At 39.9% G+C, this 27,093-nt stretch overlaps 1 protein-coding gene across 5 annotated transcripts in view; it reads right to left on the bottom strand.

Moving 5' to 3' along the window:
- Positions 1-27,093, bottom strand: part of qkia (QKI, KH domain containing, RNA binding a) — a 98,879-nt gene that overhangs the window by 30,112 nt on the left and 41,674 nt on the right. For all 5 annotated transcript variants that reach the window (XM_008399970.2, XM_008399971.2, XM_008399972.2 and 2 more), the window contains exons 3-4: positions 25,836-25,952; positions 16,433-16,576 (exon numbers count right to left, since the gene is read on the bottom strand). In XM_008399970.2, coding sequence (XP_008398192.1) covers positions 16,433-16,576; positions 25,836-25,952 — 261 coding nt within the window. The remainder of the gene's footprint in view (positions 1-16,432; positions 16,577-25,835; positions 25,953-27,093) is intronic.

The raw sequence follows: 27,093 nt of genomic DNA, 5'->3' as shown, positions 1-27,093 counted from the left end.
TTGACGAAAACTAGCAACCTACAACCAGACTGCAAGGTTGTACTTTGTTAGCAGAGCACGTCTGTCTTTATTATCCATTTATTCACTAAATTCAGAAAAAAATAGATATTTTGCGAGTTGTCACATGATAAAAAAGGCCTGCAAAAACTAACCCCCTGTAAAGGTATCTGCAAGTTTCAGCAAATCAAATTTGAGTCTTTTTAATACCTTTTTAATGCAACCTTAAGCAAAATGTAAGATAGAAAAATATTAATATTACAATCAAGGACAGCAACAATGAAAATTTCTGGGGTCTGTTTGTATGTAGGTTGACTCAGAAGTGAGCCAGAGGCAAAAACTAAACTCGTCCGGCTAACTGGCAATAAAAGTGCACTTACCCATGATGGAGGCAAAAAGGATAGCCAACTAGCTATCGGGGGCTGCTTTTGTCAGGCAGAAAAGTCCAGCGGGGAAAAATAAAACTACATACATAAGATCAAATGACTACATTTAAGTCATGTGATTAAGGAATTTAAGGCCAAATCTTTTTTTTTAAATTAATGAAACATATTGAGACTTCTTAATATGTTTATATGTAATGACTGAAAGGAGGTACATTTTACAGTTTAAAGACACAAAAACATGAGTAATTGAGCTAATCAGGGAGGCTTAATGATAAATGTGAGCTTCTGATCATAAATACAGGTGGATCTCATGCATGAATGAAAACACAAGGCGGCAAAGTAGATTAAGAGCAAATAAGAAGAGAATGGTAGTGATAGGTAGGCCTAATAGACAATAAACATCATTAATTGGCGAAGCACACATGGATGGGTGCAGCCAGATGGTGTTTTGTACTCATTTGTCATACACTGCTGACGGAGAGGGAAAGGCGGCGAGAGCGGGAGCTCGAAGAGGAGGAACAAAAAGGAACGTTTACGGATTGTGGAGTCAGAACACGGTGGCCTAGAACACACTTCCACTGCTTAAATCAAGTTCTGCATCATCCTCCCTGCCTGCCTCCCCAGACGGAGCGGTTCTGATGGCGCTGCCATGCCGCACTCTGCCAAGCCGGATGCATACTGGTGAGTACAGACACAACACCCCACAGATAGCCAAGCTTGGCATCTATTAAGGTCCATCTGTCTGCTTTAGACAAAAAAAAACACTATCTACTTTATCTTTCCTCACGAAGGTGGGGGACGGCAGCGAGAAGAAACAAGAAAGGGACTGATGGAGGGCAAGAGGGGTGGGGAACTTAAGGATCTGGAGCTCCGTTAAGAATATACCGTCTTAGTGCATAATACCTTTAGAAACCCCTTTAGAAAGGGTTAAAAATAGATCTTAAGAAAATTGTGACAGGAAAATGGAGTGGAATGTGTGTGGAGAAGGAGGGGGGGGAATGAGAGCAGCGTGTTGGGCTCAGGAGGCAGGACTGAGTTTCCACAAATGGAGATTAGTGCTCCAGGCCACTGTCTGGCCAGGCTGCTAGCATGCTCACTTTGTTCTCGGCAATGACAGCTTCAGTCGGAGTGGGGGTGGGGGGCGTACATGGTCCACCATGTTCACAGCGGCTCTTCGCTTTCTGTGGGCCGTTTCCCTTCCAGATCTGTCTAACGTTTGGTTGTCCTATATGGGGTTGAGCTCAGAGACTGAAATTGACCAAGTTCTTATCTGGTTTAAGAGATCAGCTTGAAACAAACTGACACTGAACATGAGTGTAAACTCTTTAAGCAGCCGACTTCTCGCACGACAGCAACAACTTGATCTGTCAGAAAACACGGGGTGCTGTACTGAGGGCTTGTTTTCAACACTAACTCTACATTTACAGGCAAGATTTAGGATTAACTCTTCTTAGGATTTACATGGTCAATCAAAATGGGGAGCAGAGAAATTCTAGAAATTATTTTGAAGATTAGCAGCTTTATTCCAGAGAAATTGAGAAAGTGGTCAAATCTGTTTTGGGAGTTTAAATGACTGGCGTACTGATGTTTGGTTCAGGAAGACAACAGAAAAACTAAATTACAGCCTTCAAACTTTTTCGTCCAACAACTTATAAACAGATATGGACCACTCTATGGCCTTAAGGTTTACAACAGTTTCAAAACAATAACAATCAATCATGTCATTCCTAAAACTCAAAGTGATCAGACTTCTCTGTATGTATGGATCATAGACTAGGACATGTGCACTGCTGGTCAGCTGGCTTTTAAAAAAACCAAAAAACAAGACGGACTCAAACTTTTCCCATCCTTACAAGACCCTCTGAACTTCTTGGAAATATTTCTGGCCATGGATAAGAATCGCAATTAATAATCCTGGCAGTCCTGAATCTATTCTAAATGCTCAAAAGTCTAATTTAGTCTGCATATTTTTTAAATAAAATTATATTCTGAATAATTCTTTAATATTAAATAGCTTAAACTTAATCGTTAAGACTGTTAGAATAGAAAAATTACGTACACTTTGTGTAAAAACTGTGCAGTGGAATCCTTTGTGTGGCTTTTCATGAAAATTAGCAAAGTCACAACAGTCATTTTTCTGTCAGTAAAACTGAAGGGAGAATCCTGGCTGCTTTGTGGCCAACAGTAAACCATTCCTACTTGGTTCAGGCCGAACAGAGGCCAGCCAGGTCCTTCATTGAGCCAAATGCCAACTTTACATCTCATAAGTCATCCGGTTGTGGCATTTTTCACTGTTGACAAGCAAATATTTATCATTCAGCAGAAGAATTTCAGTGTTTTGCCATCTGGGCATTGTTTGGCTCGTGTCACACAACTCAGCAGAAGATCACTGACAGCATATGGAGGTAATTCAGTTGGAGTTGGACTTAAGCGCCGGAATGTTTACCCCAGACTTCTACATAATTTTAGACATTTCTGCATCTTTCACAGTTGGCGAAAGTTTCCCTGTCGCTCGTGGGGCTCAGACTACCCACAGGCCAAATATTATTGACTCTGCAGCACTTGAAGGGGCAGGGAGGCAAAGTGGAACAGGCTGTTCAGGATTCATGCAGACGCCGCTGCTCTCTGAGTGGAGGTTACCGAAAGTGCAGAGAGGCTCCGCCGTAAGGCTCGGTTTGAGGGCCTTAACAAGAGACTCGGGCGATGAGCGGAGCATTTTAGTAGTGTGTGTAGACACACATGTAAATCCTTTTCTCTTTTCTTTTTGAGAATGTGTATTTGTATGTGTGCATGTGTGTGTGTGTGTGTGTGTGCAGTAGGCCTGGATCAGTTGAATAAATCCACACTTGAAAGAGGAGCTCAATCAAGCTCTCCCACCCATCTCCCCTCCGTCTCTGCTTCTCTCACCTCAACGATGCTTCACTGCTCACAGTTCATTTAGAGTTGAAGAGTTCAGGGATCTAAAGGGCAAAGGGGCAAAAGCAGGGGCAACAGAGAACAAGTGTGTGTATTTATAGGTTTGGAATGATACTTTTATTCTGGACTCCACAGACATGGTGAAAATAAGGTACACCTTCGTGAGAAAACAACAGATTTAGAGAGTAAAAATTGACACCAAGGATAAATAATTTTAAATCTTTCCCCTAAAAAAAGTTAATAAAACACATTTTTATTCAATTGCTAAATTCAAGATTCTTTGATGGAAGCCTACCAACACATCACATGCTTGATTTAGCAATCTTGCAAAAGTTGCCCAAATCTTGCTGTACGGAAATCACATGGTTTTTGTCTCCAGCCACAGCTTTTCTGTAAGATTTGGTTCCTCTTTCTGGCTAGAACTTGTTAGTTTTGGAGAAATGCCTGAACTCACTGTAATGTGAAACAAACTAAAGACTATCTTCATTTTTCCAGCAGAGCAGACAACCTAATGCTTTGGGTCAAAACTGACAAAACTACTATCCAATAGAGATGTGCTGATCAGGTTTTTTTCCTGCCGATTCCGATCACCCATGAGGGCCGATCACCAATACCGATCACCGATACCGATCACATAATTTTTTTTTTTTTACCATAAGCACTACCGATTACATTATATGGAAAAAGGAACCATGAATTCACCTTAATTTAGACAAAAACTTGTTTTTAATAACTTTTTCCAAGAAGAAAACTAAACAAAACANGACCAATTCTGTTCTGTCAGAGATCGTGCTGATACAACAGTTTTAGTTGTTATGTGTTGGCACAATCAGCAAAAAAAAAAAAAAAAAAAAAAAGATACACTGATAAAAAATAATGTTAACTAAAAATATTAGTAGTGAATTATATCTAATGTCATTGATGTCAACTAGTTTAGCACTATATACATCATGAATCATCCTATATTTGCATTTGTCAACAAGGTTAATTTAAGGGGCAGTATTATGTTCTTCAGGCACATAGTGCCATTTTATAGCACAAAAAGTAACTGTTTTCCTTTGTTTGTTATAACATTTTTTATCTGTATCTCATTATAATCTTGAAATTGGGTGTCTATCTCTTTAAGAACTCAATTTTCAAGAAGTCATCCCAACATCAGTCTTTTAACAATTTTTTTTACCAGCATTGCATTGAGAAGAAGATTACATCAGGCGCTGCACAGGTCCACTAGGTGTTTGCTATTGCTGCTGGCTAGTCTGAAGGAGCTGAGGAGTGCAGTCACAGGGGAGGATTACTCTATGAGGCAGAAGCTTGGAAACCTGGAAACTGCAGGTCCGAGGAGGAGCCATGTCTCAAAGCTGGCACTAGATAAATCCATCTAGGAGTTTTGGACACCTGAATGGTTGCCACGGGAGATTAAAGGATTTCTCAAACGTGCATGAAAGAATCAAGGCAACACTCCAGGTATATTCTTGATGAAGGAATAGCATTATAACATAATATAAAGTTCATAAAAGCTGATTTAACATAATTCTACCGCTTTAACAACGTCATGTCATTCACAGAGTATAAAACTGTTTCTGCTCCATTGGTAGAACTTAACCTTCCTGTGCAACCAGCAAGAGGGTGCAGAACGTCAATGGTGGGACAACTATTTGAGCCATAGCCACTCAACTGATGCATCACAGGCTGAGGAAAGAGCTGAATTTGACGAGCAGCCTTCAGGCGCTCTAAATGCTAGAGCTCTACAATCCTATTTCCCTGCCTCCAACACTGGGGGCGCATGGTCGCTGGAGGAGGAGACATGAAAGCCATGCGTGTGCGCGCGTGTGGGTGTTTGTTCTGACTTCAAATGTTGAACCTTGGCCACAGAACGGTTCCACCACAAGTTCAGAAACTACTGTGGGAGGATTTGCATGTGTAAGACAAAAAGACAAAGTGGCAGAGAGACGCCGAGGGTTCTGTCAGCAGTCGGCCTTTAGAGTCCTGACTGCGACTCTCTTGAAATCAGGCCACAGGAGTATGCACACTTCTGCATTTCCCTGCCTCTCTGTAAAGGGATTAGGGGAACCTTCAAAGAGAGGCAAAGATTGGCCGGGGGCCTGCTTGGTCCCTCTCTTCGCCACAGGAGGACAAGGGCAGATTAAAACTGTCCGAGCCTTTTAGTCAGTCTTGTTAGTGGACTTCTTTTGGTGTGTAGTGCATTAGGACTCCCCAATCCCCCCCCTGCAGGAGCCAACACAACCAGGTAGATTAAATAGGTGGTTATTTCACAATGATGTGAGGGATCTGGGCGGTTGGGGACCGAAATGCACGTGTGTATAACTGTGAACTGAAATTAACAGGACAAGTCGCCAAGGCAATTTTAGACACGCTGCAAGGGGCCTGCTTACACAGAATGCACCTGCACTGGGGACTGAGGCCAATTTAAGAACCTTAATATGAAACCAAGAAACTATCCAAACCAACTGACCTCAGCTGAACAGAATGTATAAAATGATTAGGAACAGGTTAACCCCAGGAGAAAATGTTAAAGACAAGATGAAGCTGAACCCATTTATATTTTTTGCCTGCAAGCTGATGAGGACAAAGTGAGACAAAAGGCAGTTTTATCCGCGCCACTCCGATGGGAAAGGAGTTCAAACATGCTGTTAGGGACTAATGTTACTGCAGTCGAAATCTCCACTCTGCCCTGGATTTTCACCACTTCCTGTGGCTGGATGCGTGAGGAGAGTGGTGATGAGAAGGAAAACAGGAGCAGTGGAATTAACAGAAATCACACCCAGACGTGTCCTGTTCTTGTTTTTCTGAAGCCTTCCACAGGCGCACCCCCGGGTGGATGAACACAAACATTTCATCTGGACAGATCAGGTTTTCTTTCAGAATGGAGCGTTGATTTTTATTTTTTTTCAAACGCAGAGGAAAAAAATATGCAGCTAGTTCTATTACAGAGCTAGCAGCTTTTAATCCAACAGAAAATGATCGGATTGGAAGATTATCCCCATTTATGCATTTAAAAACACGAGCCGTGTTCGGTGTAATCCACCTCCTGCCCTTTTGACTGCCCTTTTCAGTATGTTTTCTCAAGAAATTGGGAGCTAGAAGTATCAAACTGCTGCCTTTTTCACCTGGTGCTACAAACTCCAGGGCCGTTGGAGAGCGTAGCATCATTTATACGACATTGGTAAATATCTGCAACAAAAGCAATAATATCAGATGTTGGTATTGGTACCAATTTTCATAACGGTGCATTTCTTACAATCAATATGCTTTCTTTTTAGCATCAATGCAAATAATCAGGATCTTTTTCTGTTAGAAATGAGCAATTAGAGTAAGCTATAATTTTGAAAAAATATTTAGTATTGCAGTGGTGCCATTTTTTCACAAGGTTCTCACACAAAGAGAATTTCATAGCAGAACAAACTAAAATTAGTATTTCCAAACTGTTTCATTGGAACCAAATGTAGTTAAGCATTTAAATCATGACTTTTGTTATTTATTTTTCAAAGGACATCTGACAGCTTTTTACTTTTCAAGCCAGTAATTTGGGAGCAGAGGCACAAGCTCGTGGAGGGTGGAGAGGTTGCTCCCCATGAGGCTAAAGTTTTTTAAGGCCAGTAACACCTGTCTGCCCCTCAGGAGAGCCACAAAGCTGAAGATGAGGAGGGATGGCCAGATGGAGGTGCAGAGAGGACGGATAGCAGGGGACGAGAGCAGAGCAGGCCAAGTCTCCAGGCACATGAGAAAGACGCTTCTAGTAACTGAATGCAATAATAGAATAAAAACTAGAGTAAAGGGGGCTTTAGGTTAGCTTCTGCTATGCAAGTCACTCACATATACTTTTGTGTCCTTCTTTTGTGTGTGACTGGAGCAGCAGAAGAAGACATCTCAAGTCTCTTCAGTGGTTTTCAAGATGTGTGTTATTAACGGGATGAGGTCGCCTTAAGGCCACCGCAGATGGAGTAATACAACAGAGTGGTGAATGCCTTGTCCCTGCAGTCACCCGCAGTGAAAGAACAGCGAACAGCAGGAGAGCGAGAAAAAAATACAGAGCAATAACAAAAAATATAAAGGAAAAAAACAAAGGTGGAAGATGAAGAAAGATGGCAAAAAAGAAAGTGTTACATTTCTCAGAAAAGGTCAAGTCTTTTAGTTGAAAATGGAATGAAAATTATTAAAATAAAAAAGAACGTTAATAATGAGCTAATTTGTTAGTTTGATAGGTGTGAAAGGGTGTTATAAGTGTAATAATCAATCGAGTTATGGCAGATATTTATATTTCAATTAATAAAATAAGGAGCTCTAAGCAGAATTCCCTTTGATGCAATTACTTCATAGCACCTTTAGGGGGCATTAAATACAGGAATGAAGGCCAGCTTGAACAGAAGAAGACAACAAAGTAGACAGCCTCATTCTGTGATCATACATGAAGGTGCCCAAAAATGAATTTAGAATATTATGTGTCTAATATAATGTGAACAGACCATAAAGGAATGCTTTATTTGTGAAATCAGCAACAAGATGCATCTTCTCTCAACTCTCTGCCTAATTCTGAAAACCCAGAGTTAATGCCTAGGAAGAAATTAAGTGAAATAAATGTTGATGTGCTTGTAGAAATAATCAGCTTCTCACTTGAGAAGGCTATAATTGATCACTTCTCACACAGCAACTCTATAAATGACATGCAGTAGTGATTATTGTTGGTACCAATGCCACCAGGAATGCATTAGGTTGTAGTTCGCTTCCTGCTTTTGGAGCGGACTCCGTTCCGCTTGGCATTCACATATCCATTCAAACTGCAGTAGAGTTCACTTTAACAGAACCAAGACCCAGGTTTTTAGGCGGACTAGAGTTCACTTTTTGGTCCACGTCAGAGTTTGATTGCGCATTCACACCTCCTCAAACAAACCGGACTTTCTAGACAAACAAACCAGAGTTCCATTAAAGCGAACTAAACAGGGCTGGGTGTGAATGCACACTAAATTACACTCAGCTGAACTCCATTGGTGCCGTCTACTGGTTTACAAAACTAACTTGCTTTATAAACGATTAAAGGGAGTAATGAGAAATACTGAGTAATGTGGAAGACAAGAACAGTAGCAGCTTGAAGACAAATATTATAAACTCATCAAGCTTGACAGCGTGTAGTTTAGAAAATAGACTATACACACATAAAGTCGACTAAGAGCAGCGCAGGAGGAGCCCAGCGATGGAGTCTGGCTGTATCAAGCAGAGGTCACCGAGTCGAGGAAGTCAATTAAAAAGATGATTAACAGCCATGTGGGAGGTGTGGTGTGTTCGTGCAGGTGGGATGGGCCGAACACTCTCCTCTTTACACACACGCTCATACATATATTTAGATACATAATGGGAGCAGTGAATAGTGCGGTCCAGACTGTTGTAACTGGTGTCCAGGGAGGTGGAGATCAGAAGGTTAATATGATCCAGCCCAGCTCCTTCATTAGCCTGATGAAGGCAATAACAGCCTACAGGGAGAGGAAGGCTGTCAGGTTGACGAAAACTAGCAACCTACAACCAGACTGCAAGGTTGTACTTTGTTAGCAGAGCACGTCTGTCTTTATTATCCATTTATTCACTAAATTCAGAAAAAAATAGATATTTTGCGAGTTGTCACATGATAAAAAAGGCCTGCAAAAACTAACCCCCTGTAAAGGTATCTGCAAGTTTCAGCAAATCAAATTTGAGTCTTTTTAATACCTTTTTAATGCAACCTTAAGCAAAATGTAAGATAGAAAAATATTAATATTACAATCAAGGACAGCAACAATGAAAATTTCTGGGGTCTGTTTGTATGTAGGTTGACTCAGAAGTGAGCCAGAGGCAAAAACTAAACTCGTCCGGCTAACTGGCAATAAAAGTGCACTTACCCATGATGGAGGCAAAAAGGATAGCCAACTAGCTATCGGGGGCTGCTTTTGTCAGGCAGAAAAGTCCAGCGGGGAAAAATAAAACTACATACATAAGATCAAATGACTACATTTAAGTCATGTGATTAAGGAATTTAAGGCCAAATCTTTTTTTTTAAATTAATGAAACATATTGAGACTTCTTAATATGTTTATATGTAATGACTGAAAGGAGGTACATTTTACAGTTTAAAGACACAAAAACATGAGTAATTGAGCTAATCAGGGAGGCTTAATGATAAATGTGAGCTTCTGATCATAAATACAGGTGGATCTCATGCATGAATGAAAACACAAGGCGGCAAAGTAGATTAAGAGCAAATAAGAAGAGAATGGTAGTGATAGGTAGGCCTAATAGACAATAAACATCATTAATTGGCGAAGCACACATGGATGGGTGCAGCCAGATGGTGTTTTGTACTCATTTGTCATACACTGCTGACGGAGAGGGAAAGGCGGCGAGAGCGGGAGCTCGAAGAGGAGGAACAAAAAGGAACGTTTACGGATTGTGGAGTCAGAACACGGTGGCCTAGAACACACTTCCACTGCTTAAATCAAGTTCTGCATCATCCTCCCTGCCTGCCTCCCCAGACGGAGCGGTTCTGATGGCGCTGCCATGCCGCACTCTGCCAAGCCGGATGCATACTGGTGAGTACAGACACAACACCCCACAGATAGCCAAGCTTGGCATCTATTAAGGTCCATCTGTCTGCTTTAGACAAAAAAAAACACTATCTACTTTATCTTTCCTCACGAAGGTGGGGGACGGCAGCGAGAAGAAACAAGAAAGGGACTGATGGAGGGCAAGAGGGGTGGGGAACTTAAGGATCTGGAGCTCCGTTAAGAATATACCGTCTTAGTGCATAATACCTTTAGAAACCCCTTTAGAAAGGGTTAAAAATAGATCTTAAGAAAATTGTGACAGGAAAATGGAGTGGAATGTGTGTGGAGAAGGAGGGGGGGGAATGAGAGCAGCGTGTTGGGCTCAGGAGGCAGGACTGAGTTTCCACAAATGGAGATTAGTGCTCCAGGCCACTGTCTGGCCAGGCTGCTAGCATGCTCACTTTGTTCTCGGCAATGACAGCTTCAGTCGGAGTGGGGGTGGGGGGCGTACATGGTCCACCATGTTCACAGCGGCTCTTCGCTTTCTGTGGGCCGTTTCCCTTCCAGATCTGTCTAACGTTTGGTTGTCCTATATGGGGTTGAGCTCAGAGACTGAAATTGACCAAGTTCTTATCTGGTTTAAGAGATCAGCTTGAAACAAACTGACACTGAACATGAGTGTAAACTCTTTAAGCAGCCGACTTCTCGCACGACAGCAACAACTTGATCTGTCAGAAAACACGGGGTGCTGTACTGAGGGCTTGTTTTCAACACTAACTCTACATTTACAGGCAAGATTTAGGATTAACTCTTCTTAGGATTTACATGGTCAATCAAAATGGGGAGCAGAGAAATTCTAGAAATTATTTTGAAGATTAGCAGCTTTATTCCAGAGAAATTGAGAAAGTGGTCAAATCTGTTTTGGGAGTTTAAATGACTGGCGTACTGATGTTTGGTTCAGGAAGACAACAGAAAAACTAAATTACAGCCTTCAAACTTTTTCGTCCAACAACTTATAAACAGATATGGACCACTCTATGGCCTTAAGGTTTACAACAGTTTCAAAACAATAACAATCAATCATGTCATTCCTAAAACTCAAAGTGATCAGACTTCTCTGTATGTATGGATCATAGACTAGGACATGTGCACTGCTGGTCAGCTGGCTTTTAAAAAAACCAAAAAACAAGACGGACTCAAACTTTTCCCATCCTTACAAGACCCTCTGAACTTCTTGGAAATATTTCTGGCCATGGATAAGAATCGCAATTAATAATCCTGGCAGTCCTGAATCTATTCTAAATGCTCAAAAGTCTAATTTAGTCTGCATATTTTTTAAATAAAATTATATTCTGAATAATTCTTTAATATTAAATAGCTTAAACTTAATCGTTAAGACTGTTAGAATAGAAAAATTACGTACACTTTGTGTAAAAACTGTGCAGTGGAATCCTTTGTGTGGCTTTTCATGAAAATTAGCAAAGTCACAACAGTCATTTTTCTGTCAGTAAAACTGAAGGGAGAATCCTGGCTGCTTTGTGGCCAACAGTAAACCATTCCTACTTGGTTCAGGCCGAACAGAGGCCAGCCAGGTCCTTCATTGAGCCAAATGCCAACTTTACATCTCATAAGTCATCCGGTTGTGGCATTTTTCACTGTTGACAAGCAAATATTTATCATTCAGCAGAAGAATTTCAGTGTTTTGCCATCTGGGCATTGTTTGGCTCGTGTCACACAACTCAGCAGAAGATCACTGACAGCATATGGAGGTAATTCAGTTGGAGTTGGACTTAAGCGCCGGAATGTTTACCCCAGACTTCTACATAATTTTAGACATTTCTGCATCTTTCACAGTTGGCGAAAGTTTCCCTGTCGCTCGTGGGGCTCAGACTACCCACAGGCCAAATATTATTGACTCTGCAGCACTTGAAGGGGCAGGGAGGCAAAGTGGAACAGGCTGTTCAGGATTCATGCAGACGCCGCTGCTCTCTGAGTGGAGGTTACCGAAAGTGCAGAGAGGCTCCGCCGTAAGGCTCGGTTTGAGGGCCTTAACAAGAGACTCGGGCGATGAGCGGAGCATTTTAGTAGTGTGTGTAGACACACATGTAAATCCTTTTCTCTTTTCTTTTTGAGAATGTGTATTTGTATGTGTGCATGTGTGTGTGTGTGTGTGTGTGCAGTAGGCCTGGATCAGTTGAATAAATCCACACTTGAAAGAGGAGCTCAATCAAGCTCTCCCACCCATCTCCCCTCCGTCTCTGCTTCTCTCACCTCAACGATGCTTCACTGCTCACAGTTCATTTAGAGTTGAAGAGTTCAGGGATCTAAAGGGCAAAGGGGCAAAAGCAGGGGCAACAGAGAACAAGTGTGTGTATTTATAGGTTTGGAATGATACTTTTATTCTGGACTCCACAGACATGGTGAAAATAAGGTACACCTTCGTGAGAAAACAACAGATTTAGAGAGTAAAAATTGACACCAAGGATAAATAATTTTAAATCTTTCCCCTAAAAAAAGTTAATAAAACACATTTTTATTCAATTGCTAAATTCAAGATTCTTTGATGGAAGCCTACCAACACATCACATGCTTGATTTAGCAATCTTGCAAAAGTTGCCCAAATCTTGCTGTACGGAAATCACATGGTTTTTGTCTCCAGCCACAGCTTTTCTGTAAGATTTGGTTCCTCTTTCTGGCTAGAACTTGTTAGTTTTGGAGAAATGCCTGAACTCACTGTAATGTGAAACAAACTAAAGACTATCTTCATTTTTCCAGCAGAGCAGACAACCTAATGCTTTGGGTCAAAACTGACAAAACTACTATCCAATAGAGATGTGCTGATCAGGTTTTTTTCCTGCCGATTCCGATCACCCATGAGGGCCGATCACCAATACCGATCACCGATACCGATCACATAATTTTTTTTTTTTTTTACCATAAGCACTACCGATTACATTATATGGAAAAAGGAACCATGAATTCACCTTAATTTAGACAAAAACTTGTTTTTAATAACTTTTTCCAAGAAGAAAACTAAACAAAACAGGCATTCTGCAAATTGTACTGCTATCAATAATACTATCTTTAACAGACTGATAACATATGGAGGCTCTGCAGAGGCTAAATAATGCAAAGAGCCAAAATAAAACCTCTCAACATTGCCAAAAAATTCAAGTATAAAACTTAACATTGAGAGGCAAATAGAGGATCCATTACAATAAACAATCCAGAGTTACTGAATGAAAACTTCCTGACAGCACGGCGGCTAGCTGATTACTGCTAGTTCTGATTGGCTGTTTCTGACTGAGTGGAGTAATTATGCAGAGCAGGGAGAAGATCGATTATTTTTTCAGAGATTATTTGTCTCATGTTAGGACAGCGAAAGTTTTAATACGTATGTAAAATGTATTTTTTAGATTAGATGCTACAGCTTTAAGCAGAGGTTCGGTGTGAGAGTCACTACCATGTGGAGCAGAAGCGGCGCTCCGTCTGTGAGATATTACTACCTGTAGCATAGCAGCGGTTCAACAGCGAGAGCAGAACCAGCGTCTTACATTGCAGCTCGAAGACTTAAATAGTTTTGCGGGTTATTTGTTTAGCTTTCTGATCGTCATGCTAATCCGGGTGAGTGTTTGTAGCTGTGCGCTGCTTTACCTGCTATCTGATCCTCCATATGTCTTTTTTACTGCAGTGAACCTCGATGTAGCCAAACTCCGTCAAGTATGGCATGGCGTTGTTTTAATCACATATTAGATTCGACGTGTTGATGCATTTTGAAATGCAACACCCCACGTGCTTCAATTTTCCGCCGCAACACGCAAACTTCCCCATTCACTCAGTGCGTTATAGTTCCACATCGCTTAGGATTTGTTGCTGCGCGTTTGCTCAGAGTGAAGGAAAGAGGAGACCAGCTGCACAGGCAGGCTGAGAAATGAGATGCAGGTGATCGGTTTGTGTGATCGGCAACAAGAGACCGTGATTGACGATCACCAATCATACACTTTTTCATGGAAATCGGCCGATTATGATCGGTGGCCGATCGATCGACACACCTCTACTATCCAGATTTTAAAAAACGAGTGCGCAATATGGGTAACATAAAAGATGGGGACAGATTTGTAGTTTTAGTCAAACTACAATTCTGGACAGGACAGGAGGACAGTATACAATTCTGAAATCAATTTTATTTGAAGAGAACCCAGTCATTTTGGTGAGAATATTTTCACTGCATTATTTTGTTGTCACGGTGATCTTTGTCATGTTTCTAACAGTGAAGGAGTGATTCATTCGGCTTGTAACGGTTTCTCTTTTCCCAGTGAAAATAAACTGTTAAAAGCCCATAATACTAAGCTGCAAAAAGCAACACAGCTGCTTTCAGGGATTCAACTGGTTTTGCTTCAAGGAACATTTTGGTATGACTACTATACACATTCTCACTAAAACCAGAAAGATAAAGCACATCACTCCAGTTTAAAGTCCTTGCACTGGCCTTTAAAATATTGCTGCTAGTTTATAAGTCACTGAACGGCTCAACACCACAACACATTAAAGATCTGCTGTCGCTGTATCAACCTTCCAGACCCATCAGGTCTTCTGGTTCTGCTCTCCATTGCCAGAACCAAACATGGAGAAGCAGCATTCAGATTTTATGCACCACAAATCTGGAACCAACTTCCAGAAAACTGCACAGCAGCTGAAACACTGAGTTCCTTTAAATTCAGACTAAACACCCACCTGTTTAGAGTTGCTTTTGAACAATAATAAATGAAACACTGACCAACATTTTGATGTGTGATGATGACATTTGTCAAAATGTAATGTTTACTGGTTTTCTCAGTTGTTGACTGTGTGGCGTCTTCTACCACTTTGTATTTGTGTTTTGATGATGTAAAGCACCTTAACCTGCATTGTTGCTGAAATGTGCCATACAAATAAACTTGACTTAAAGCAGCAGTTTCCATATGTGACAAAGTTGTTCACTTTATATTTAAAACGGAATTATTAACGCCATTTAAAAGGCAAATATCAGCATTTTTAGCTATTCTTTTTGACTTTGAATCCAAACTGGAAATGAGCAAACTGATGAGAGAAAAAAAATATCCTGAACAATTTATTAAAAAGGTAGCAGAAAAATTTGAGAAAAGGATTTCATTAGTGTCTGGTTTCTCGCAAAAGGCCTTGAAGCTGCTCCCCCATGTCGGAGGAATAAAAAGAGCTTCTTTTTAACCCACCCAGTGGTTCAGGTAATGACTCACAGCCATCTTTGATGTACTCGTTAGGACGCAAAATGCACACACAGTAGATTTCTCAACGAGTGAAGATGCTATTTTTATGGCCCTTTTTTCATGAATTTTATATTCAGAGAGCTGTCAGTGATGTAAAAGCATTGCTGTGAATGTGGCAACGGATCTGCATGATCAGTGATTCATTGTTCAAGTTATAGTGCACACAAATGTTGTACATATGTCTACATGTGCATGCAGATAAAGTGATTTATTTGAGTACAAAATATTTAAGGTTTAAAACCTTAACAGCATTAAATGGATTTGCTACACACAGACGCTTATTGTTAATACAAACTAGATTATTTCATTATTGAGCAATACAAACAATTTAAAAAAAAGAGAAATATCACGTTATTATTGTTTATGACCAACACAAGAGAAGAATGTTTAGGTTGGATTATTAATGGAAAGTTGAATGGAAGGAAAATATGCACTAAGCAAAGTTGCTCAAGCAAATAAAAAACATATTTATGTCATTATTATGAAGGAAGAACACTGTCACAACTTTGGGGGAGATATATTAACTGCAGGCCATAATCCACAAAATAAACAGAAAAGGAAAAATGAAGCAATTTTAAAAGGAAAAACTAAATCTCGAGTCACCAGTACAGCATTTCAGTGCCAAACAAGAACTGGGCAGCATCGGCAAATAATATGAAAAAAAAAAATCATGAACAATTTAAGCTAGCAGAAAACCTCTTTGTGGTTTTACTCATTTCATTACAGCGCATATAGAAATTATTTTGGCCTTAAAATCAAAGCATAATTCAAGGTTAATGTATCAATTCTCCAAATGAAAAACCGCAGTCCATTTCCTTGAAGCTCTCACAAGTGGTCAGGTCCCACTCAGCTCTGTTCGTTGCCACCTGGTGGCAAACCGGCGCCCTCAGCTGCTCTGTCCACCTGTTCCCCACAGTCAAATCACAAAACACAAACTCCACGCCAGCAACGCTCCCAGCAGCCGCCACCGGGAGCACAGCGTTAAGGAAGCCTGGCCTGAGGGGGAGCGGAGATGAAATGTGGCCGGCACCGGAGGTGTGTGCAGCTCGCTCTGATTTTCCACTCAACTGGAGGTACTGCCAACCTGTTCCCCTCGTCCATATATGGAGGTAAACAGGATACTAACAGTGGGGTGGAGTTATTGTGCCATATGCAGTGGCATTATTGTGTTATGAAAATATGGGAAACCTTCCCAGCACATATTAAAGCCCTTCATCTCCTCGTGACACCCAAATGATGGAGGACAGCAAGGCAATGGCAGCTGGGAAAGCATCAACAGTGTAACGCATGTTGGTGTTTTTGCAGGAAATATACTCACAGCAGGTACGAGGAGCTTCTTGACTTCCTCTACCGCTCTCCTCATCTTGATCTCTGCTCTGTTTTGTGTGTCTTCAACTGTGATTAGGACGTGAAGGTCTTCATTTAGGTGTTCCCAGTTTGGCTTCCCTCTGTTCTGCTCCTCCTGGACAGAAACACAGAGAGAGAGAGAGAGAGAGAGAGAGAGAGAGAGAGAGAGACAGTGAGTGGATGTGACAGCGCGGGCGTGCTGGAGCAGCAGCGGTACCGCCGCGTTATCAGACAGAGGAGAAAAGAGACGGGCCGCTGCGAGAAGAAGCAGGATGACAGGACCGGCCCGTTAGTCAGCTATTTAACTGGAACTTTGAAAGGACACCCTTCTTTAATAGATCCCATGCTTCACAGAGACAAAGATGACAGCGAGCCCTGCAGCAATTAATATCAGAGAGAGATGAATGGATGCAGGGATCAGAGAGAGATGGATCTGGATTTTAACCTACATTAATGCAACTTGTGGGAAACGATTTATGGCACATATAGTTCAAAGTTAGTAGTGGGTTCTAATTAGAATACACAGTTTCTCTTAGGGGTGGGCATTCGTCGTATCATTTATCATGAAAAATGTTGCATCGTGATAGGGATTTTGATCTATTGTTGTCATGATAAATTTCAGTGATTGTAAATTTTATTTTTGCCACTTACTCAAGTTTATTCCAAAAGTGCATCAATAAATATCAGTAAATTCAAAAATAAGATTAAAACAGTCACTTTGTGCAGCTCAGGGATATAAATCAATCTTTTTTTTTTTTTTAATTAAGTGATTTGAAGAAGCCTATTGAAAATGGGAATGTTTTTCAAGAACAATATGAATAATGCACCATGCAGTTACAGCAATACAGTTACCTAAAAAATAATAAATACCTTTTATCATAATTTTTATCATTACCACAATAGTATCGCAAAATATTGTGATAAAATGATCAATACATACACACTAGTTTCCCTTGTTTTTCTAACGTATAGTGTAAAATATTATTATTTTCTCTTTATAAAACTGAACCAAAGTAGAAAAAGAAATGTACTGAAAAAGCAGCAATACAAACAAACACAAAATCTTTGGAAATGAATTCATAATTTTAATTAGCAGCTCATGTTTCCTGTCAGTCAGAAAGCACTAGCCTATGCTGCTGCAGACTGTGGTTTCCCTTCAGACCACATGTGTAGCTAAATCTGTCTGCTGCTCTTGTCCTGCCATTTCCATAACAAACCCATACAGTTTGTTTTCCCCTCACATGAAATGGTTTTGTTTTTACCTCAACATGTCAATGTTTTCTTTGCATTTTGTTTTTTTCTCCTCTGCAAAAAACAAAAACATGCTAAAGCAGCTAGAGGTTAACTTCCTGTGCCAACAATCCCCAGATCCACTCTGAGCAGAACTCAACCAGAACCAAACGCTGGAGTCAAACATGGAATTTACAGTGTTTAATGCGCGAGTCTCATACAGCAAAAGCAAACGAGGTGGATTAGCAGTACTTGTCAACAACTGACATTGCTGTAGAATGTAGTCTCTGCTGCCTGGATATTGAGCCACCATGAATCTGTCACCAAGCAGCAATCTTCAGTCAGAAGCCTCTTTACATTTTCTGAAACACTGACTGCTACAGGAAATCCTTCCTACCCACAGAACAGCCATCCACAACAACTCCTTGGAGATGCTTGGATGATATGATTTATGATAACCTCTAATTTTCCTGTGGGATAAATAAAGTATTTTCAAATTGAATTGAATAAGAATTGTTTTCCTTTTCTACTCAGTCTTGCATACCAAAAATCAAACAATGTTACAAATGACATTTTTCATTAAATGTTTCAACTTTTGCATAATTATCTTTTAGTCCAGTCAGAGTCTGATGCCGTCCCATGGCTGGTGGGGACAAATGTTTCATATTTGATGCATTTAATATGTTAAATAATAGCTACTTAATCCAGAAAGTTAGCAGCGAGAGAGCTGTATGGCAAAGAGTTGTACAACTTCTTTAGAAACCAACCACTAACCTAAATGCTGAGGTCTGTTTGATCAATCTTGATCAATAAGGAGAAAGGTAGATTAAATATCCGCTTAAAAAAAAGAAAAAAAGTTTTCAAAACCGCATGACAACAAGTGCTTACCCCCCTGCTAGTGGCGCCGATTTGCACAGACTAGTGATAAAAGCAGAGTTGTTTACTTCAACTCCTATAAACCAGCCTCAACTTCAGATCAGACTTTGAGTGGTGAGCTACTGTGAGTGTGTCTAATTACTAACAATACACAGCGTTGCTCTGCAGGCGTCCCGCCGACTTCGCTTCTATACGCTCAACAAGACCTGCAAAGTAAAGGAGAGGAGGCACGCACGCACACAGCTTCAGAGTCTGAGCCGAGTGCCACCCACCTGCTTTTACTCCACAGAGAGCTGTTGCCATGGCACTGCTCTTTACAACACACACACACAAGTTCGTTCAATATTCTGCTCTCGTTTTCCCCTTTTCTGCATGTGGGTGGGGCGACGGCGGGAGTGATGGGGGCTAGTTTAAGCAGCGGAGCCACTATTTTATCACGGCACTGGCTTACGGCCTGCTGGGGGGTGGAAAATGCTGACCGGGAGGTGGATCAGGATTTCCAGGCAGGCGATTCAGGCCGTTCCTGTTCAAAAGTATAACTATAATAAACACATCTGTAATTTCAGCTACAGGCTGTTGAGTTCAGTCAAGCTGGAGTTTAGTTCAGACTGCAGTCGATTAGAGTTGCAGAGGATGCACTAATCTGCACGCGAAGCTTCACAAAACGCAAATGCACCCAACACACACCATGACAAGGTCACCACGCGCCCTCTAAGAGAAAGTGACAGCATGACAAACAGGATGAAGGCCAGAGGGGGGAGGCAGGTTAGAAAGGCGAGAACAGAAACAAGAGGAAAGACGAGAGCCGGGAGAGAAACTCTGAAGTGTCCAGACAAACCGCTCCGCCGGAACCGTACGAAGGGGAGCTGCTTTCAGTCAAATACGATGAGAGCTCTACGTTTATTGAGACCAAGTCTCAGCACAAAATCAAAGGGTGAATGTTGCTTACAGGAGCACCTCAAATCAGAAAATAGTTTGTTTACTTCATGAAATCAATTGAAAAAGTAATGCTGTGTAATTTCAAGAAGTTATTTCTGTTATAAGAAGCAGAATTTTCTTTGAATATTACAATATGGCATAAAACCCAATTAAAAAAAAGATTTTTAAAAATGAAGCTGTGGCCTTCTGAAACAGTATAAGCACTCAATGCTTCAGGACGGAGAAATCCACAGGGCATCAGGGCAGAGAAACAGGAAGTGCTCTAAAATATCCTGGTAGACCTTACAGACTCAACACAGCAGTCCAACCAAAGCAGGTGACAAGGCTCCTAAACTGGTTCCTGCCTGAAAACTTCACACTGGACCTGGAGTCCAAATCAACTTAAATTCTGTCAATACCAGCCTTTTTCCTTCCACTTAACTTCCCAATGAACTTCACTGGATATAGTGACCTTTTTTAGTAATAAGCGTTTCTGCTTCCCAAGTAGAAACTTCATCTTCCATTTTCTGAACCAATACGTTGTACAGCACATGGATATACATTTCGGTAAGTTTATGTGTTTTTTGGGGGATTTTTATGTAACATACTTTTCTGAGGAATTTTGTTTTCATTAGCTGAAATAAAATGCCTGTAATATATCAATCTGTGTGCAATGAATATATGTGATATTTTCAGTGATATGGTCATTTATTGAGATGCACTTGTTGGTAGTATACAGTTTACAACCTTCAGTTTGAGTCCAGTAAGCCTGAATATCTGACACTTCCCGTCACGGTCGAAGCCACATGAAAAGAAGATGTTATACAACACTTCAGGTGGTTTTTCCCCCTCACAAAAGAAGCTTTCACTGTCAACGTCTTCCATCTTTATTCAAACCATAAATAAGAAGTTCAAACCAAATAGTTTCATCCATTCCTGAAGGACGCGTCTATTTTCAGTCAAAGCCTTTGCATGAAGTCTCTATACTACTTTGAACTATATGTAAGGAAACAACCTGGCCCTTGAAATGATGAACCTTCATGATCATATGTTAAACTACATGCATTATTTTGCTCCATAGTACCAATTGTAGATAAAAGAAAAATAATGGAGTAAATTTCCACCAAAAATTCATTCATTTTATATGTTTGCAAGGAAAAAGTTGGGTATTCTTTGATTACAAAAAAATATTAAAAATCCATGATTTAATGCCCAAATTTACAATATTAACACCCAGATGCTAACACATCATAACATTAGAACTTTGTATAAAAATAACTGTTAAGGTTAGAGGGGAAAAAAACAGAAATTTACCAAAATTGTGAGGTCAGAAAAATGACAGACGTCTTCTAAGAGATGCGGAACATTTTCATGTCAAAGCATTTTTCTTGTATCAGATTATCTACAGGGTGCCGACTCGATATTCATTTACACCTCGGAAAATATCCAGATGCACATCTCCTACATTTACCACTTCAGTATTAGAAGATTTCTGTTGCTTTTTGTAACAGACTTACTTTAAAATCTTAGTAAACTTTCTGTTGTTGTTGTTACTTCAAACTTTATAATAATATCAATAAACATCTGTTGCATCATTGTAAATTTATACCTGTAACTATGGAGAATTTTACTTTTTGTCTTGCAAATTAACTTTTCAACCTCAGTGACTATACAAGTTTTTTGTAAATGTTAAATTAAACTAGAAATTTAAGAGGTTTTTTGTCAGAAATGTCCTCAAGTCAATGTAATTAAGGCCACGCAACACAATAAAGATGATTTAAAACACCAGCAGGGGGAAAAAAAAGAGGTTAAATGTTTAAAAGTAAATATATAGGGGTGGATTTCTTTTTAATAATATGAGTACAGTAACACAGAATGTGATCGCTAAAATCTGAAAGGTCAGAGAGGGCAAGAAACTGCATTGAACAGTTCACTTAAATGCCACGACTTTTAGCTCTTCCTGGAAAGATGATACAGCAGCACATCTGAGCCCAGGGTATTAAAAAGTAAGGCGAACATTGAGCAGCAGCCTAACCTTCAGCCGTATGTCACCGTCGTGCCCTGAATGATCACATTAGTTTCTTGTCATTTGCAGACAATGAGGGGAAATGTGATAACAGCAATACTGGCGCAGGAACAAAGGCTTCAGTGAATGTAGTCGAGAAATAGGAAAAAAAAAAACTAAAATTGATTTACTTTAGTGCCAAGAGGCTAATAAAATGTAGCATACAGGCTGCAAATGTCGTTGTAGTTGGTAGGGAACGAAATGTACGAGGCGCGCTGTAACAACATCTACTGGCTGGCAGCAGCTGAAGACCAATTCTGTTCTGTCAGAGATCGTGCTGATACAACAGTTTTAGTTGTTATGTGTTGGCACAATCAGCAAAAAAAAAAAAAAAAAAGACGAAAGAAATAAAAATTCATTTGATGGAGAGCGTTTCTTAAACTGCAAGCCTGAAAGGATTTTCAGAGAGGCTCTAAATAAAACAGATGTCTGCACCACTGACTGTAATCGCACTGTGAAGGAGACTAAATAGAATTAGGGAATTGCTTTGGCGAACGGGAAGGGGAATCCCCTCTGTGCGTGTGCAGTGGTCGATAGAACAAATCTGTAATTTAATTGATGTTGTTCTTGCCGTTGTTCGGCATTATTCGTGGGTGAAATGAATAAAAAGAGACCAAAGCTATAACAACATATGGTGCTTTGATAGGAAGATGGCTTCAGAGAGTCCTTCTGGATGTTAGTAACGATAATTACAGAAATGAAAAATGATTAAAAAAAGAGAGAAACCACTCGAAAATCCTTTATCCAGAGAAACTATGAAATATGAGTCTGTGGACAGTTCCACGTGGCTGACCAAAACTAACCAGAAGAAAACTTAAACTGAAGAAAGCTTGGGGACTTTTTATGGTTTTAAAACCATAGGTTTTCCAAATATTGGTATACTTTGTGCAATACTACTGTGTTATATATTAAATACATTGATTCAATATATTGTGCAGCTTTCATAAGACGGCAGACACAGTTCCACATTTTTCATTATGGTGCCACATTATTAAAAACCTAAATATTTCATAACATGAGCAGGGACTAGATGCTTTGATTTGTTAACAGAAACTCAAAGCACAGCACCAGTGACAGAGTTGAATAATACATTTCTCTTTGGTTAAATATATTTTACTGCTGAAGCACAGCAAGAACTAAAAAGCATAGAAGAAATTCAATCTTTTCTCCAATAATGTAGTAGAGGTGAACTATTAGAGTTTCTACAGGTTTCCCCAACTCAAATTTAAGACCTTTTTAAGACCATTATGAATGAAATTTAAGGCCTGCACCGTGACAGAAATGTACAGAAAAAGAGCCAACCAACGAAAAATGTGTACTTAACCCATAATAAACGGAAAAAATGTTATTCAGATAGGTAGCAAAGGTATACTAGCAGCTAGCTACTGGTGGCCTCAACTGCCTGGAGTCGCAGAACGCAATGTTGTCATTTCCGTACAACTCAAACTTTTGCCTGACAGAGAAGAAAAAGAAAAAAAATACAAAAAACCAAAATCATAGAATATCCAGGATTAAATAGTCTTACTATGACAACATTTAAGACCTGAGATTAATGTGTTTAAGGCCATCTTAAGACTTTTTAAGGATGCGCAGGCACCTTGTATTAGTGTTTGGTAAATACAGGCTTGAGCAGTACCTGTTGTAAATAATTAAACTTTAAACCGGAAACGTTCAACCATCTCTCCCATAAGATAAAGGTTGTAGAAACGGTGCAATACCGTGTAATACACACAAATTATTATGCAATTATCTCTGCAAGTTCTCAGAAGGGATACAAGTGTTTCACACACTTCAAATTATTTACCATATTTTTCTCGTTTCCCGTACCGACTTTGCATCCTCTTCTTCACTATTGTGCTTTATGTAACATTGCTGCTTCATCCCCTCTGCCTGCCTGACTCTCTCCCACTGCGGAGCTCCAGTGAGCCGGCTCCCTGTCAGGCAGCGCGGCCCAAGGGGGAGTAACCAGCTGAATTATTGAGAGCATAAAAATGCTGCCGCTAATGGATCCTGAATAAACACACTGGCTTAGCTGCTGCTGTGGCATCCTCCGCTGCCACAGGGCATCAGGCTGAATATACTGAGGTTGAGGAAGCGGTGACTGGAAGCTACTTCTGCGGCTTTGTTTGTGGCTGAGCCACAGCTATGACACACACACGTGGTCTGATCCAGACGCTGCTGGGGCCCTGCAAGCAAATCTTTCAGCCTATTATTCTGATTATGGATGTAAATGCTGGGAGACAACAAGATCCTTTCCACATGACGTTTTTAACAGCTTATCAGCACTTTAATGGAATATTCTGAGGACCGACAAGGAGGAAGGAAGGTCATGATTTATTGAGGATTAAAAAACAGATGTACCAATCAGCCCGAGGTCAGAATTCAACACTGATTGGCTCTACATAGTCATTTGTGAGCCAAGGAGTTTTTTTTCTTTTCTTTATTGAATAAATCAAAATTCAGAACTCTTTCTTCTTTAAACTCACCCTCCAGCTGCATGTACTTTAATGCACTTATGCCAAAAAAAGGGGGAAAAAATAGAGGCTTATGATTTGATACACAAATGTAGATAAGTTTACAATTGCTTCATTTTCTGTAAAAGCTGCTACTTCTAAAAACGAACCAGGAAAACACTTCTGTTGTGTTACAGTCCTTAGGATAAAGATTTGAATCAAAGTCGAAATCAGCATGAAGAAAACTGGAAATCAGGTCATGGAAAAGAAAATAAATGCTGATGAAAATAAAACTTTACAAGAATAGTTCAGATTTCAGGTGATCCTCTGATTTGATAAGAAAAACCGTGCCTCCTGAGTGCATCTTACAGTATATTCTCCTTTTTGTCAGCAGAGTACATGAAAAAGCCTGCAGCAGAACCAGCTGCAGCACCAGACAGAAAAAGAAATACATAAACCGGCATGCATCATTAAGTTTTAGAAGAGACGGAGATTAGGAACAAAATCATAGATTTTAGCAATGAACTAAGACTAATGTCTAAAGATTGAGTCTGCTTAACCATTCTCAATCTCATTTAACCATTTCTGGATCAAATTCAAAAGAAAAATAAATAAATAATCAAAAAACACTGCAGGGGGTCTTCATCTCATTCTGCTAGAAAACATACTGAAGGGAATGAAAGAAAAGAGGAGAAGGGAAGGGATGGAAAAGCTGTCCCTGCAGCACAGTGGCATTTCCAAGATTATGACTCAACTGAAAATCTGTGTCGCTCTGTGTTTTCATCTGTTCAGGCACTGTCAGGTTTTCATGATGCATCATACGCTCAGTGGGGGGGAGCGGCCAGAAAAGGTGCCTGTCACTCCAAAGAGTGCTCTGACTTATTTGAATGGACTGCAATATAGCACCCCTGTCTGGCAAAGCAGAGCAACTAAAGCCTCTGCAGGCGCATCTCAATAAATCAACAGGTCAGCAGAAAGGTGATTGAATTTAGTAATTCAGTTCAAAAAGTTACATTCATCTATTATTTACGTGGAGTAATACAGCTTAAGTTTTATTTTTGTTCATTTCAATGTTTAGCGATTGGAGCTAGTAGAACAGAAATGTTATACGATGGTCAACATAATTATGTTGTACACAGCTGAAAGAGAGAAAGCCACACAATCTAAGAGTGATGTACCTAGACATATCAAGAAAGGTTTAGTGGAAGAAAAAAGTGTGTATACACTCAATTTGTGGTTCAGCATTCTCAGATTTTTCAAAATGTAGGTGTTCATAGCTTGAAAGTTGCAAAAGGTTACAAGGTTTAAGTGGATACAGTAAATAACATAAGGTCTTAACACAATTTTGTTTTTGATGGTCTCGTGTTTGTTTAAACTCGACAACCTTGTTTTTTTAGTACGAGGGGAAAAGGAGGAAGGTTTTTTGCAGAGCTGTACACAATTCTATGTGTTTACACTGTATATGGTTATTTGTATGTTTCCAATCTCAGCACAGAAGCTCCAGATATAGACACGGCCCCCGGCATGAGCCGTTACTACCGCCTCCTGCACTTTCTGCTACGCAGCGCTTCGCAAACAGCGCTATCAGATGTCAGAAAGCCACCAGCAGGCATCAACTGAGCGTGTGCCTGCCTCGTGTTTCTGGAGGCCCACTGGGAAGTTCTTGTGTGACCAGCATGCCACCAAATTTCATAATGTCGCGTAACATTCCCAAAGAGATAATAAATCATTGCAGACAGAGAGGAGAAAAAAAATTAAGCCAGTAGAAGCAAAACACATTTGGTATTAATTGTGTGGAGGAAGAAGAATCGGAGAAAGGCTGATGAGTTTACCTTCTTCTTGTCTCTCATGGAGCTCTTTCCTCGCACCATGATTTTGCATCCCGTCTCTGCTTCCAGCTGTTTGGCAGTGAGTCCCCGGGGACCGAGGATTCTTCCCACAAAGTTATACTGTGAATACAGACAAGAAAAGAAAACCGGTGAATCTCCTGGAAACACACAGGGTGTGAAAGAAAAGGCCTGACCTGTGAGGAAATATGACTGACAGCAGCTTCTTACCTAAAGTACTGAAAAGATGATAAAATAGCTCACATGAAAAACTTTTTTTTATTTGGGTTAAAAACAGTCTAAATAGCAAAAAAAATGAAAAACTGTTGGTCAAGTTTGGTCAAATATTCTGAACTTTTTGTTTCCAGAAGTTTATATAGCTGTTCATTTTAAATTATACAAGAGGAGCAAATACTATTTTTTTGTTTTCAAACAGTCAAACCCAGGCACTCATAATGGATTTATGGTGCTTTTATTCAAATGCAATATTAAAAACACCAAGTTTTAGAAAACAATCAAATTCAGAATGAAATCTTAGAATTTGTGGCAGTGGACAAGCCGTTTACAAAGCTATTTTTTATTTTATTTTGGGGTTTTTTAAATAAGTAATCTTAAATTGCATCAATCTCAAGTATTAAAACTCTGCAGATATTACAAACTTTGACTTCAATTCAAACTCAGAGCTTTGAAATGATGAGTCATGTCTTTAAAAGAACAGGCTGCGATTCCAACTCCTGCATTAGATTATGTTCTTAATACCGTTTAAAAATACATATATCTCTGAATATAAAAGAAAAGCAAGAGAGCGGAAATGTGAATCTGTGAAATTTGGTTCATTTGATCCAGTTACACCTTTCCATAAAGATTTGCGTTAGGATACATAAGTCATAAAATATAACCACTAAAAAAAAATCACAGCTTTGGGAACAAGAAATACTCCCAGCGACTAAATCAGAGCCTCACAAGCTGAGAAAGATGTCTGTCTATTTTCCAGCATTAGGAGGCATGACCCTTTTTAGCTTTGGCATATATAATTTAAACACACTACTTATTTTTAGATCCCACAGTGGAAACAGACAAGAAACCACCTGGGCAAATTGAAATATTAAGGAAAATCGTCACAATGAGCCTTTAATACCATCAGAGAAATTACACTTGGTTACAGAAGAATTTGAGATTTTATAGTTTTCCAACACAGTTTGAACAAAAGCAAGTGATGAGAATCTAAAACTCCAGGCTGTTGTTTTTGTCCTTGTCAGACAGA

The sequence above is a fragment of the Poecilia reticulata genome, linkage group LG22 (assembly GCF_000633615.1).
Source record: "Poecilia reticulata strain Guanapo linkage group LG22, Guppy_female_1.0+MT, whole genome shotgun sequence".
Lineage (NCBI taxonomy): Eukaryota > Metazoa > Chordata > Actinopteri > Cyprinodontiformes > Poeciliidae > Poecilia > Poecilia reticulata.
This window is presented reverse-complemented; position numbering and strand designations above follow the sequence as displayed.